We start from the raw sequence: 14,770 nt of genomic DNA, 5'->3' as shown, positions 1-14,770 counted from the left end.
CAGGGTTTAAAAGGTCCTCAGAAAGGTCACTGAATCTAGTAGTCACATGGTTCCCCCTCTTTATTCATTATATATGGATTCTTATAAGGGTTATATTTGAAAGAACAATGAAAAAGTTGGCTCACTTTATAAACCCTATCATGCTGCTTTATCTTATGGTTATTCATATAACAGTGAGTTACTTGAATGAAGGGAATTGTATTTTACAAATATGTTTATCCCTTTCTACTCTCCTCCTCTTCTCCATACCCACATAAATAAATATACCTATACAAACATATATACATACACATGCACACACATTATTCAAAAACATTAATTAAACAACAATTGTGTGCCAAAGAGTAAGGAAAATACAAAGTTTGGATAAGATATGGTCTCTACTTAATAAAGTAAACTCTGATGATTCCAATGATCTTGTGATGAAGAAAACCATCTACACCCAGAGAGGACTGGAGGAACTGAATGTGGATCACAACATAGCATTTTCACTTTTTGTTGTTTGTTGCATTTTGTTTCCTTTCTCATATTTTTCCTTTCTGCTCTGATTTTTTTCTTGTATGGCAAGATAATTGTATAAATGTGTATAAATATATTGGATTTAACATGCCATGTTTAACATATATTGGATTATTTGCCATCTAGGGTGGGAAAAGGAGAATTTGAAGCACAAGATTTTGTAAGGGTCAATGTTGAAAAATTATGTATATATTTTGAAAATAAAAAGTTTTAAGAAAAAAAAGTAAAGTCTGGCAGGGGATGAAACACCAACAAATTACTAAGCTTGAAACACAATGGTATATTGCAACAGAGAGATGTAAAACTATGTGAAGTTCTTGAGAAGATTACACTGTAAGAGTCATATAACTAAAATTCAAAAATATTTGCTAAATAGTCAATAAAAAGGTAACACATGATTTTTCATATCTTTGTCTAATTCCTGGGATGATGTCCCTCTCACTTTTAGCTACTATCAAAAAAAAACAAAGAAGAATTTGGGGCTTAAGAGTCAGGAAGACCTGAGTTCAAATACAGTTTCAGACATTTATAAGCTATGTAACCCATTTTCTGATTTACTTTTCTTAACAAAAGCACCTATTCACAGAATTGTTGTGAGTATCAAATTAGTAATATTTATAAAACACTTAGTACAGTGCTTTGATAATTTATTATTTAACTACGCCATTGTAGGTGCTTAAATAAATGCTTCTTCTATTCTCTCTTCATACAATCTTCTTTATCTCTTGAAACCCTTACCTCCTTTTTTAAAGGTTTAGATCTTTTCAAGAAAACCTCTTTTCAAGAGTTCTTTCCAGCTATGCTGAGTTTTTAAAGCCCACTTATTAGAATGTTAGCAGAGAAGACAGGAAATATTCACAGTATCTAGCAAAGTATTGGGCACACAGTAGGTACTTAAAATGCTGAGTAACTGAATCAACAAATCAATAAATTCATGAATGATCAAATGAAATGAAAATTACTAGTTAAGAAAATTACCAGAAGAGATGAACAGAAAGAGAGTAAGGGCCATTTAGACAAAATGAAGAAGACAGGAAAACCCAGATTCAAATCCTGTCCCAAATGCTAACATAATCCTGGGTAAATCATATAAATTCTTTGTCTCAGTTTGCTTGTTTTCCTCCCTTTCCCCCCATCAATAAAATGAGGGATTGGATTTGAGGCTTCTGAGATCACTTCCAGTTCTAAATTTATTATCCTAGGAACCCATGTTCTCTACCCACCACCTCTTCCTTCTCTGCTTCCTGAAATGGATAAATGGACAAAAGTGCATATAGTTCTCCAAATAAAGTGTAGCCCATGATTCCACACTCTCACACATCAGTCTAGACATAAAGGAGGATCTTCTTGGGAGATGTACTAAGAGGCCCCACAAATTATGTATCCTTGACTATCAAAGACCTCTAGGCCCTATGGCCTAGGCTTTTCCTTGAAATGGAATAAGTACTTTACTTGAGCTTCCCTTCCATGAAGGAGACTTCCTCTTTCCAAAAGCAAAAAAAATAGGCATGCATTAGAGAAGCACGTGGGTAGGCTACACAGGAGTAACTACATCAACAATTTCATACTTAGTTGGCATTTATTCTTCTAGAATATTTGGTACTGATATTTCAAGAACAGTGGAATCCCATGCTACAGAATAGAGAGTTAACACAACCTCCTGCAATATGGTATAGAGGAAGAGTAAGTGACAGTAAGAAAAGGAAGATGGGGAGAATAAGACAAATGGGACCTGAGAGGGAAGGAGAGAAACCTGGCTCAGTATACTGGTTTATCAGTTTCTTTCAAATTTTAACCATGAAACATCTATTGAAAGTGATTACGTTAATCTAAAGCATTAAATGTTGATCTTTTCTAATTTAGGCAAGAATTTCACTCTGTATACCGAGATAACAAAGAACAAAAGGGAGAAAAGAATGGCAGAAAATTACAAAAAATGGACTTGACACACATATGAAAATTTGGTTCTTAGCCCCAAGAAAAAGAAACTTTGAATGGATATATACCCAAAGATTTATGATTCTAAGTGTATTTCAGTAGTTCTATAAAATAAAAAATATCTCTAGAAAAATGAAATATATGTGCAAAGATTGAGAACGTATAGCAAAATAACTTGTTGACAAATTTTTTAAAAAATTAAAATATCATCCTTTAAAACGGTGTTTTTCTTAATTATTCTAAATTTTCTAGGTGGTATTAAACATTCTAACAAATCCTCAGTTTCCTTCCATTACATGTAGAAATATAGGCTTCAAATAATAAAATCTAAAAATATGTAAGGAAATATACTGTAATCTGATTTCCTCATACTAGTGTTGTGGTTTTACAAATGGTAGTTCTATTTATCTGGTGTTCTTGGAGAAACTTCTTTCCTGGATCTTTATATTCTAGGAATTTAAGAACAGCAGCAACATGGTATGGTGAGAGACAGTTGGATTTGGAGTCAGGAAGATACAAATTTAAGCTCCATATCTGGTATAAACAGGATGTTTCAGTTCTCCAGAAGACACTCAGGTTTTATATTGAAGAGCAAGTGCCAATCTGCACTGGTAGGAGGAGTTTCCTGTATCAGCAAAATCTTAACAGAGTCCAAAAGAAATTGGCAACAAAAGTTATAGAAGAAAGCTATCATGTAATTTCCTGGGAGCTTTCCTACTTCTTGGGGGACTTGAAATGCAGGAAGACATACATTAGGAAAAACAAACAAAAACTAAATTTCTTTGTGACTTGGAACGCACTGTGTGCACTAGGGGAGAAATAAACCCAACCCAGAGCCATCTGCAGTCATCTTTTGATCTATATCTTGCCCCTGGAGCAGATGGCTTTGGAAGGGAAAGTGAGGCAGATGATCTTGCACAGCTTCCCTCACTTAAATCTAGTTCATTTTGTCATGGCCTCACCTCCCTGATGTAATGGTCCTCTAAAAGAACAAAGGACAAAATAACAGACTGGGTTGGTTAGAGGCTTTCCTTTTTTGAGAGCCAAATAAATATTTGGAAAGACATAGTGACAAAATAACCCAACATTTCCTTTTCTATGGAGATATCTATGACACAAAAATCTTACAGGGTTATTGGGGTAGATAGGAAATAAATTCTACTTCTTCACATATTCTCACTCGCATAAAAAAAAAAAAAATAAACAAGTACTTGGAAACAATTTTAACTCACAAACCTGAAGGGACAGACTTAGGGAAGTATTAATAAGAAATATTCCAAGGCCTACATTATATTTACTATAGTTCTCAAGAACCATTTATTAGTAAGGTATTAAAGTGATTAAAGCAACCCAATCACTTTGTATTTAGCTATGGAATTTCAATCATTAGGCATGTAACTGATTAGAGATGCTTTCCTAATGGGCTTTTGAAAAATAAAGGATGACCTTCTCACTAACCTAATACTCAACATGTAGAATTTTACGTTTTTTTACATATTTAATATTTTATGTTTTTAATTCTTTAACATTTGTTCCTTTGTGGTTGCTTGCTAGCATTGATAATATGGTTAATATGCCAAGAATCATCCAAGTATCTATTTCATGTAGCAAATAAGTTTATGAACAAAATATTTGCAAAAATGTATTAGTGATGCCTCAAACTAATGCAAGATTTGAAAAGGAAGAAATTCTTTTATTATAAAGTTGACCTTAAATTTTTAAAAATCAATTTTTTTTATAAGAACATCATTTATTAAAGCAAAGAAGGTCTATTGTTTGTATGGATGGGGGGGAGAACCCATATGTATATACATAAACATACATAAACAGATCCTGAAATTTTAAGTAAGAAGGACATGTAAATGTCTTATTCTTTGAGAGGAAAATAAACACAAAAAATACATGAGGGCATTGGCCTCCCCCACCTTGCTTGATTACTGCTAGAGTTAATTTATAAAATGACAGAACTGAAATAAATTAAAAGCAAAACTAACTTTAATGTACAAAGGGGAAATAGTTCCAAATTTTTATTTTCTTCATCCAAGGGAATTTTAAACAAATGTGCCAGTTTTACATTGTTGTTGCCAATTTTCTAGTGTGATAATTAGATGCAAAAACAAAATCCCCCCCCCAAAAAAAAAACAACTAATTATGTTGTTCTGATATCTGTCTTTCTTTGAATGCAGGTCTTGGATTGTATGCAAGAAAAGTCTTAAAATTGTTTTATAATGTATATTTACTTTAAAGCAATGGTTCTCAATTTTTCTTTATAATGGTAGAACCCTTTATTTTAAACAGAAGTTTGGCTGTACCTTGTAGTACTTAATATAACATACATAACATAAACCAATTTATGTTAATTTTTACAATTAAGCATCATACGTTTGAATTTTTTTAAAAAAAGAAAAAATATGAACTGTTTCAAGGTCTTTTGAGATACAGTCTGAGAATACGTCTTTAAAGCATACAGTTAATCATCTTTTGTTTTAATTGTAAAAGGGCTACCTATTCAAGAATAAATGTATCTCTAGTGGATTTAAAGGCTTAGCTTTTTGTTATTAGGATGCCTTAGTTTTCTTTTTTTTTTTTTTTAATTTTGAAAAAATAAATTTCTTTACAACATTATCCCTTGCAGTCACTTCTGTTCTGATTTTTCCCGTCCCTCCCTCCACCCCCTCCCCCAGATGGCAAGCAGTCCTATACATGTTAAATATGTCACAGTATATCCTAGATACAATATATGTGTGCAGAACTGAACAGTTCTCTTGTTGCACAGGAAGAATTGGATTCAAAAGGTAGAAATAACCTGGGAAGAAAAACAAAAATCCAAGCAGTTTACGTTCATTTCCCAGTGTTCTTTCCTTGGGTGTAGCTGCTTCTGTCCATCATTGATCAATTGAAACTGAGTTACATCTTCTGTTTGTCGAAGAAATCCACTTCCATCAGAATACATCCTCATACAGTATCATTGCTGAAGTATATAATGATCTCCTGGTTCTGCTCATTTCACTCAGCCTCAGTTCATGTAAGTCTCTCCAAGCCTCTCTGTATTCATCCTGCTGGTCATTTCTTACAGAACAATAATATTCCATAACATTCATATATCACAATTTATCCAACCATTCTCCAACTGATGGGCATCCATTCATTTTCCAGTTTCTAGCCACTACAAAGAGGGCTACCACAAACATTTTGGCACATACAGGTCTCTTTCCCTTCTTTAGTATCTCCTTGGGGTATAAGCCCAGTGGTACCACTGCTGCGTCAAAGGGTATGCACAGTTTGATAACTTTTTGGGCATAATTCCAGACTGCTCTCCAGAATGGTTGGATTCGTTCACAACTCCACCAACAATGCATCAGAGTCCCAGTTTTCCCACATCCCCTCAAACATTCATCATTATTTTTTTCTGCCATCTTAGCCAATCTGACAGGTGTGCAGTGGTATCTCAGAGCTGTCTTAATTTGCATTTCTCTGATCAATAGTGATTTGGAACACTTTCATATGAGTGGAAATAGTTTCAATTTCTTCATCTGAAAATTGTCTGTTCATATCCTTTGACCATTTATCAATTGGAGAGTGGCTTGATTTTTTGAAAATACAATCGATTTTGGAAACAAGGCCTTTATCAGATCCTTTAACTGTGAAAATGTTTTCCCAGTTTGTTGCTTCCCTTCTAGTCTTGTTTGCATTAGTTTTGTTTGTACAAAAGCCTTTTTAATTTGATATAATCAAAATTTAAAAATCAATTTAAAAAGAAAACTTGAATTTCTATAAATCAAATATAGCAATGTTAGCTTTCATCAGCTGATTCTACAGCCCTATTCTAATAAAGTATATAGTAACAAGGCTCCCTGCTACTTCAACAAGTAAAACTGATCAAAGTAAGAATAGATTCCAAATGATTTTTTTCCCCTGGATTCACACTTTTAATGTTATCTCCTGATTCCAAACGCAACATTTATCTTCTAATTTCTTCTTATTATCATTCCTTGGGAAACAAAGGAATTTGCAAAACTAGATCCTCAGAAAAGATATCAACTTAGCAAAATGGAATTATAGTTTAGCATATTCTAAAAACTTTAAGAGCATTACTTTAAAATAAATTTTAATTTAATCTAAATAATTATAAAGGGATCTTTTTCTTTTCTCTGTTATCCTTGACATTTGGCAAGCAAGATATGCAGTCTAATAGAGATGCTTCATCTTTTTTTTTTTTGACAAGGATTCTTTTGGCAGCCTGATGAAACCTATGGTAGCCCTTCATAGAATATTGTTTTTCATATAAAAAAATAAGATTCAAATGATTAGTAAGGAAATCAAATATATCTAAATATAGTTGCCAAAATATATATTTGCAAAATTTCACAGCTCTCAAATTGTGATCCCAGGTAGTTAAAAAGAGCTGGCGAATATGAATACTAAAACTTGGATTATTAGCTTAGTCATTCAATTAGCTGTGTGACATTGTGCAAATCACTCTCTGTATTCAAGTTTCCACATCTGTACAACTAAGGGACAAGGTAATCTCCAAGGTCACTCTCAGCTTTAAATAAATATTATCATTCTAATAATACTGAAACACCACTTAAGTAATACAACCTACATTTGTCTCCAAAAGAACCATGTGTGGTTGGTTATATGTCTTATATTCTTAGAACATTAGTTCAAAGATCAACAACTGCATCATTATTATATTTTATGCACACATACTATATACACAGCAGATCCAAAAATATGTAGCAACAACAGAAATGATGATGTAGGATCTTAATTATGGTGACAGAATTAGGCATACATAACTGGTTGAAGAAAATACAGAGCAAACAGGAACAGCTAGTTGATGCAGTAGATAGAGTACCAGCCCTTAAGTCAGGAGGACCTGAATTCAAATTTGGCCTCAGACACTTAACACTTCCTGGCTGTGTGACCCTGGGCAAGTCACTTAACCCCAACTGCCTGGGGGGGGGGGGGGGGGGGGACACCAGAGCAAGCAGAAAGATAAGCACCCTAATATCAAAACTTGACTTAGGTAAGAGGAAGAAATGTTGATGATTTAAGTATGCTGATTATTTACAACATTATCAATCACTGAATAATATCAAATAATAGTATTAGTCTCATCATGGTAAAACTGACTAAAGTTTCAACAGTAATGTGACAGTTCATTTATTATCATCTTAATGCATTTTTTTCTCTCAAAATTTGCAAAATTTAACTCAAGCAAAGAAATTTAGCTCAAGAATCTCTAGTTAGAAACCTAAAGGATTTAATATTTACACATCCTTTCCATAAGTAGACACGTAAACATTAACTTTGGTATTACCTTTGTAATTTTCTCATGAACTTTAATTTATACCACTAATAACCTCTAAAGAACTAATTTCCAGTTTCATATATCAAATAGTTTAAGAAAACAGATAAAAAAATAAATTTCAACATAACAAATTTAGTTCATTTTAGGGCAGCTAAGATGGCAAAATGGATAGAGCACCAATTCTGGAATCAGAAGGACCTGCATTTCAATTCAGCCTCAGACACTTGATGCTTCCTAGCTGTGTGACCCTGAGCAAATCATTTAACCCCAAAATTTTAAATTCTAAAGTTCATTTTAAATTCTAAAAAGTCAATTTCAACAATAAACAAATATCTCTCTTTGATACTTATCCTTGTTTCCCCAAAGGACGACACACAACAAGGAGACTGCCTTGAAGAAACAAAATGAAGTGGGAAGCCCTTTGCTTCTTTTCCTATAGCTAGCTACTGTACATCAGCCACTACCATGGTTTCTTACTACAACAGTCCAAGAAATTCTGCTTCTTTCTCTGCATCACATTTGGACAAGGGTGATTCAGTGAAGTAATGAGCAGTCTCTTATTTCTAAGGCCAGCAAATCACGAAAGCATGTGTCAGAAACAGTGGATTATATTCTATTAACCCAATGGTTACTCCACCCACAAGTTCAGCTAACTCTTCACAGTATAAGGAAAGAATTCCTTAAAGTGGAAGTAAATCTTTTAGTTAATCTATCAGTTCCTTCATTTTATGGATATGGAAGTTGACGCTAGATATCCTACTAGAACAAGATCACAAAGCTAGTTAATACCATAAACATTACTTTTCTCTTCTAAATATCTCTAACCAAATTTAAAAATATACCCCTCTATGACCACCCCTCCATCTTACAACTTCTGTACAGTTTTCATGCTCTTTAATACCTACATCCGAAACAGACATCTTTATATTCCACTCTGCTAATTTCCTGAAAATATGGCAGTATGAAAAGCTAAAAAAAAAAAAAAAAAAAATCTGCACTGGGGGAAAAATGTTAAGGCTGCATGCACATAAGCAGCACAGTACCCTTTCAATGTACAGAAATGAGGATTAGTGGGTTGTGGTCTGGCAGAGCAATAAGGAAGAAAAGAAGCCTGTGAGATTTTATCTTACTGCAGCAGCCTGGTGAATGCAGAAAGCCTCAACTATTTAGAATCTTCCTTCTTCAAGTCTCCCTAACATTTGCTGTCTCAATCAACATAATATGCACAGAGACACAAAGCAGATGCTTAGAGTATAAGCTAAAGTATGGTACAAAGCTCAGCATGTAGACAACATGTCAAGGGGGCAAGATGAAAATTCAAGGAAAGGTGGATCAGTTTGTATGATCCCTAGGAAGCCAGTCAACCTTCCAAGTTTTCAATCTCATGTGCTTGATCCTGAGAATCATGCGACCTCCCATATCCCATTCTTTCTTTTGAACCACCATGGAAAAAAAAAGCTGCCTCTGCCAACACCAAAAACTTGTAGCAAAAAGTTGGGGCTTTTTTTTTTTTTTTTTTTAGTGAGCCAAGAAACAATTAGATGACTGTCTTTGTCAGAAAGCAAAGTGCCCAGGGCAAAATGTCTGGGTGAGATGTATAAGAGAGGCACAGAATTCAAGAATGTTAAGGTTCCCTCCCAACCTCAACCTGAAGATACTTGTGAAAATACACACAGATGTGTGTATGTATGTACACATAAACATATGCACAGGATATATGCTTTCTTTTCTAGGATAAAAGCCATTTTTGTCTGAAATAATTCCCTCTGTACAAGTAGACACACATGGATTAGTCATGAGTATTATTTATAATAAAGGGTGGGTTAGAAGAGTCAGTACCCTTTATACTACAATATAACAATAAAGTAAAGCTTGTCTACCAGAGTACATATACCGGAAACAGATTTTAAAAAGTATAGTTTCTCTCTCTGTAATTTGAGCAATGAAATTCACTCAAACCCCCTCAAACACATAATTGAGAAGCATCTCTAGCTAAAGATGATGATGCTTTTAGGGTGGCTCTATTTAGATTAGTATCAAGATTTCAACCTTCCTAATGATTTCTGTCTGACCAGCAACGTCTCAGCCTTGGAGCACACAACTTGTGTTCCTAACTCAAAATTTCCTGTCTTTCAAAAATGAAATAGCTTTATAAAAGTTTTTTTTCTCCAAAATCCCAGAGCCTTAAGAATAAGAATAATATCAATGAGCTGAAAAATAAACAAATCACCACTACTACCATATACTAAGTCTTTCAATTTGCTGTCACTGAAAATAGGCCCTTCTTTGTTTCAGACTTGACATTATTTTTCAACTCTTAAATAAATCATTTTTATTGTTGCCAAAATTTTCTACCTAGGCACAGAGGAGTTAGAAGTTAAAATGAGTTAACCCAATTAGATTTTGTATGTCCTGCCCAGGTCAATCCCAGAACTATGACACATTTGAGAAATGTATACAGGGTAAAAGTTCTTTCTTATAAAATTTCTAAAGAATTCTTGTTACAAGATGAAACTATATTGTAGAGAATATGGGTCAAAAATCTTAATTCTTTAATTACTGTGTTCATATTAATAATGGAGTAAGAGAAACACAAAAAAGAAAACACTGTCCGCAGGAAAAATAGATCTAACAAGGCTATGAATCAGCAAACCAGGCTAATAATTAGCCAAACTAATATTCTGTTCCCATGGAGTCTTATCAAAGTCACTTACCATCTGGGTCTTTATCCCGTGCTTTGTTTTGTGCTTAGCTACATCCATTTCTTCTGAAATTGAGTCCTCTCTGGAATTATCCAGAAAATCCACTTCATCTTCTGCTTTCATGTCTGGCATTTCTGAAAAGACACAAGGGGTTTGCAAAGTGCATTTGAAAATCTGATTTCTTTGCCTTTCTGTTTACACAACAGGCTGTTGCTTCCATTGGTTTGATTTGTTTTTACTTTTGTCTTTTGTCTTTGTGAAACTAGGACATGAAACATCACTTGCTATGATTTATATATTTCATATATATAAACAAATACTGGTTTTGTTTCTGACACTACTAGGCTGCTCATTTTCCAAACAGTTATGGAGTTGTTCCTGACCAAAACAAACCTTGGTAATGCAGCCTGCTCATGGAGAAATTATGAAATTAAGATTATGCAGACAGCATTAGCTGAAGGTATAGACACATGTCCAATCAAGCACTGAACATATAGTAGGCACTTAAAATATTTGCTGAATAATGGTCAAACTTCCATTTTTACCATTGACTTTTCATGGAAAATAAAGTTCCTTTCATTTGGCTAAAAAAAAGAAACAGATAAATCAATCATTTGATCATCAAGTATTTACTAAGCCTCACGCTATCTGCCAGGCACTGCGCTAAGTGCTAGGGATGCAAACTGATAAATTCCATAAGTGGGGTAACTATGCCTACCACCATTTGGAATGGCAACGAGCCTTTACACAAGAGCAAAGGCTCCATCATAATGTTCTCAAGATGAACTGGCTGGGATGGACTAAAACTTTTCTACTCTCTAACGGCTTTGTAACTCACAATAAACACAGATCAGTTCATTACTAGTATTTGTTTATATATATGAAATATATAAGTCATAGCAAGTGAACATGTTTCATGTCCTAATTTCACAAAGACAAAAGACAAAATGTTCATAATTTCATTGCTTAATATAGTTAGTCTGAAGGGGAACATATAGCATGCTTTCTTTTAAAGATAGATCCAATTGATTATTTTCTCTTGATCACTAAAAGAATCAATCAGTTGTCTTCAAGTTCACAGTCAAGTTATAAGAATGCTATATTTATTGAAAAAAAAAAACCTAACAGTATCATTTCAGAGACTAGAGACCATGCTCAACAGTGTACAGTGTTATAGTTCACAAATAGTGGTGGTTACCATTACCATTTATTGCTATTTGGGTCAGACAAATACAGGAAGGAAATGATCAAATGATACCATAGGAAAATTTAGGATCCTGACATTTTCTTAGAGGAACTGGTAAATGAACAGAACTGAACCTGATATTCCATACATGAATAGATGACATGGTAGAGGCATAAAATCTTATTTGAGGAAAATTCTTGTTTTTTAATTCAACATTAAAACCTTACATAAGTCACTATCTAAAGAAAATAGGACTCCTTATACGAAGGGCATAGACTACTTTTAGCTGAACATTTTTAAGATTTCATTCTGTCAATCTACTATAACAATTTATAAAAGTACCACATTGAAATGAAGGCAAATGATGTTAGTGTATAAAGCAACATAATACACACATTATATACTCATATATACATGACAAAATTCCATTAAAGTATTATACATATGTGTATAGATTATATATATATATAGATAGATACATATATGTATAAATACATATATATGTATGTATATGTATACAATATAGATAGATAGATAATATATATAATATACTCTTCATCTAGGGATGATAAGTTTTGGAGTTTAAATATCACAGATCAAATAAAATGAAAATATATACACTCCTTGAACATATCCCAATCATAAGTAACCACTGAACATGTTCTACCCTAATAAAATGATAGGTGGTTTGTTGTATATAGAGGTGTCTATGGGGACCAGGGTTTAGAGAATAAAGGACTTTTTTGGTTAATTTAAAACAACTTCACTTAGCTACACCCATCAACTAAAAACATGTATATATATATATATATCTTGGCAAATAGCCACCAGCCATGACTATAAACAGATAATGAGTATATACTGAGACCTAAACTATATGACAGATCTGGGTCAGCCATAAACTACTTAATTTCCCAAAGCACAATCTAGGTGAATGTTTATACCTCTTTTTTAAGCTGGAAATTTTGTGGGTTTTTTCCTTCTTGTTTTTTCCCCATTTGAGTAAGTTTCTATTTGGTTTGTTAAAGAATAACATGACAACACAAACCAATACATTACAGCAGCTAAAAAGAACATGAACTTTTTAATCCCCACAAGATAACTAAACTCGATGACCTTTTAATAAATGTCCAACAACCCCCTTTACTCTTAGATCACATTTAGCTGCCTGACTTCAGAATTAACATGTGACAGTTGACAGTTCCTTATTCCAAGAAGGAAGTGGTAATTCCCTTATTATTGGATATTTCTTTCTACAGCTGAGGCTGGGACAGAACTAAGGCTACATACACTTTCTCTATTGGCTGAGCAATATACATACATATATATCTACTTTTGCTACTTAAAGGCTCCTCTCAAGATAGCTGCTTGGGCTCTTCTTTCTATTTCTGAGTTGTTAACAACACGACTTTAAATTTTCTGCTTGTCCTTAATTCTTGCCTAAACCTTCCAGATTTTTGCTCTATGATTTCTACATACAGTTTAACATGTGAAAAAACAAAGCAGCTTACCCACCCTTCATTTTAAATCTCAGCCACTGAGCTAGAAAAAGCAGTAATTCCAACTCATGTGTCCCAAGAAGGAGCATTCAAAAGAAATGAACACTCAGGCATCAGCTTACAGCCCCTCCTGTTCTGATGAAATGTCAACCAGCTAAAGCCCCCAAAATAGACTTCTCTATTTTTTTTAAAGACAGATTCTGATTCCTATTAGAAGTCCTGAAATAACAGCCAACAACTTTCTATCTCTAAATATCTGAAACACTCCCCAAAACTTTCAAAACCTGAAACTTCTAAAACGTCTGGAGCATACATATTCAGTTACAAAACTGAAAACCAGAAAGGAGAAAACCTTCCCTTGAGGAAAAGGAGCTGTAAAATATTACTATAGTAATGAACACAGTTAATGCCTGACATGACACTGGTTCTTTCAACTCTTCTACCTCTAACCCACTCCGTTTTTGTGTGTGCCATTTCCCAGGATCCCGAGGGAGAAATAGAACATTTCTTACCTAATTCTTAAGTGCAAAAATAAATAATGTCTAGCCAGGACAATGGTCGCTCTTCTCTTCTGTGCCCCAGCAATAGGTGATCAGGCAAAGTCTGGACCCAAGTGGCCTTATGATCCCCAAATTGTCCTCTGATTCCACTTTCGTCCCAACTCGCAAATACATGAGGTTATGCTGGAATGGCCCCTTTCCACTGAATGGTGGTTTCTATTTACCATTTCTGAACATGGTTACCCATCGATTGAAGAGGTCGCTGTGTGAGCAATCTCCTCGCTGCAGCTGTTTCGCCGAGATAAGTGGACACAAGGTTTGCCCTATGACAGCACACTCAGGATGAGGCTTAGAGGAAATCCTGTGTGGGGAACCCCCCTTGGCCCAGCCCCTAGCCCCACACACTGTACAAGGCTTTAAAATCCAGGACTGTGGCATTAAGTCAATAGACAATGTGACTAGAGACTTTCTTCACAGGCAGGAAAAGCCTTGTTTTTCTCTGTGCTTTCCTACAATGACCTAATACCAACATTTAGAAAGCTGGACTGCTAGCTTGGAAGTACACTTAACAGCTGTGGCTTACTACTACAAAGAAATTGGTTCCACAATACCAGCTATTTTCTCTGAACCTAATCTAACAAAGAATGAGAGAAAGGAACAAGTCAACTTCATATCTAAGAACACTTTTTCCCAACACTCTTCACACAGCTTGAAATACTGTAACACCTCCAAACCAGTCTAATATCTGCTTTGACAAGATCAAATCATATGAATAAAACTTCTGTACTCCAATATAGGCTCAAGTCATTTGTCATCCAAGCACTTTTTCCAGTTTTCAAAAACTGCAGAGCTTACATGCATACTAGGCATATGGACTAATAGGCGATAGAAAGCAAACCAACCAATCAATATTCAAAGGAATCCAGATAAGAACTAAGCTAAAGCAAAATTTCTTACACAACAAATATGCCTATATGGATGCTGATTATTAAATCCTAAGGACTAATTTTACATAATGAATAGAAAAAAAAATAGACACATAAATTACATGGTACTTGACTGTCACACCTGAGACACATTTGGAGAGAATTGCTCCTCAAATTTTACCT

At 34.2% G+C, this 14,770-nt stretch overlaps 1 protein-coding gene across 12 annotated transcripts in view; it reads right to left on the bottom strand.

The window, feature by feature from the left end:
• The window catches only part of AKAP13 (A-kinase anchoring protein 13), a 359,098-nt gene that overhangs the window by 138,594 nt on the left and 205,734 nt on the right, over positions 1-14,770 (bottom strand). For 11 of the 12 annotated variants that reach the window (XR_004232435.1, XM_031955550.1, XM_031955554.1 and 8 more), the window contains one exon: positions 10,489-10,610. Coding sequence is in view for 11 of the 12 variants with exons in the window: in XM_031955550.1 (XP_031811410.1) it covers positions 10,489-10,610 (122 nt within the window). In the remaining variant the exon portion in view is untranslated. Of the gene's footprint in view, positions 1-10,488; positions 10,611-13,673; positions 14,056-14,770 lie in introns of those variants that run through there. The other variant, XM_031955560.1, reaches the window with a different exon arrangement.

This window comes from Sarcophilus harrisii, chromosome 2 (assembly GCF_902635505.1).
Source record: "Sarcophilus harrisii chromosome 2, mSarHar1.11, whole genome shotgun sequence".
Lineage (NCBI taxonomy): Eukaryota > Metazoa > Chordata > Mammalia > Dasyuromorphia > Dasyuridae > Sarcophilus > Sarcophilus harrisii.
Note: the sequence above shows the minus strand (reverse complement) of the source record. Positions and strands in the feature narration are given on the sequence as shown.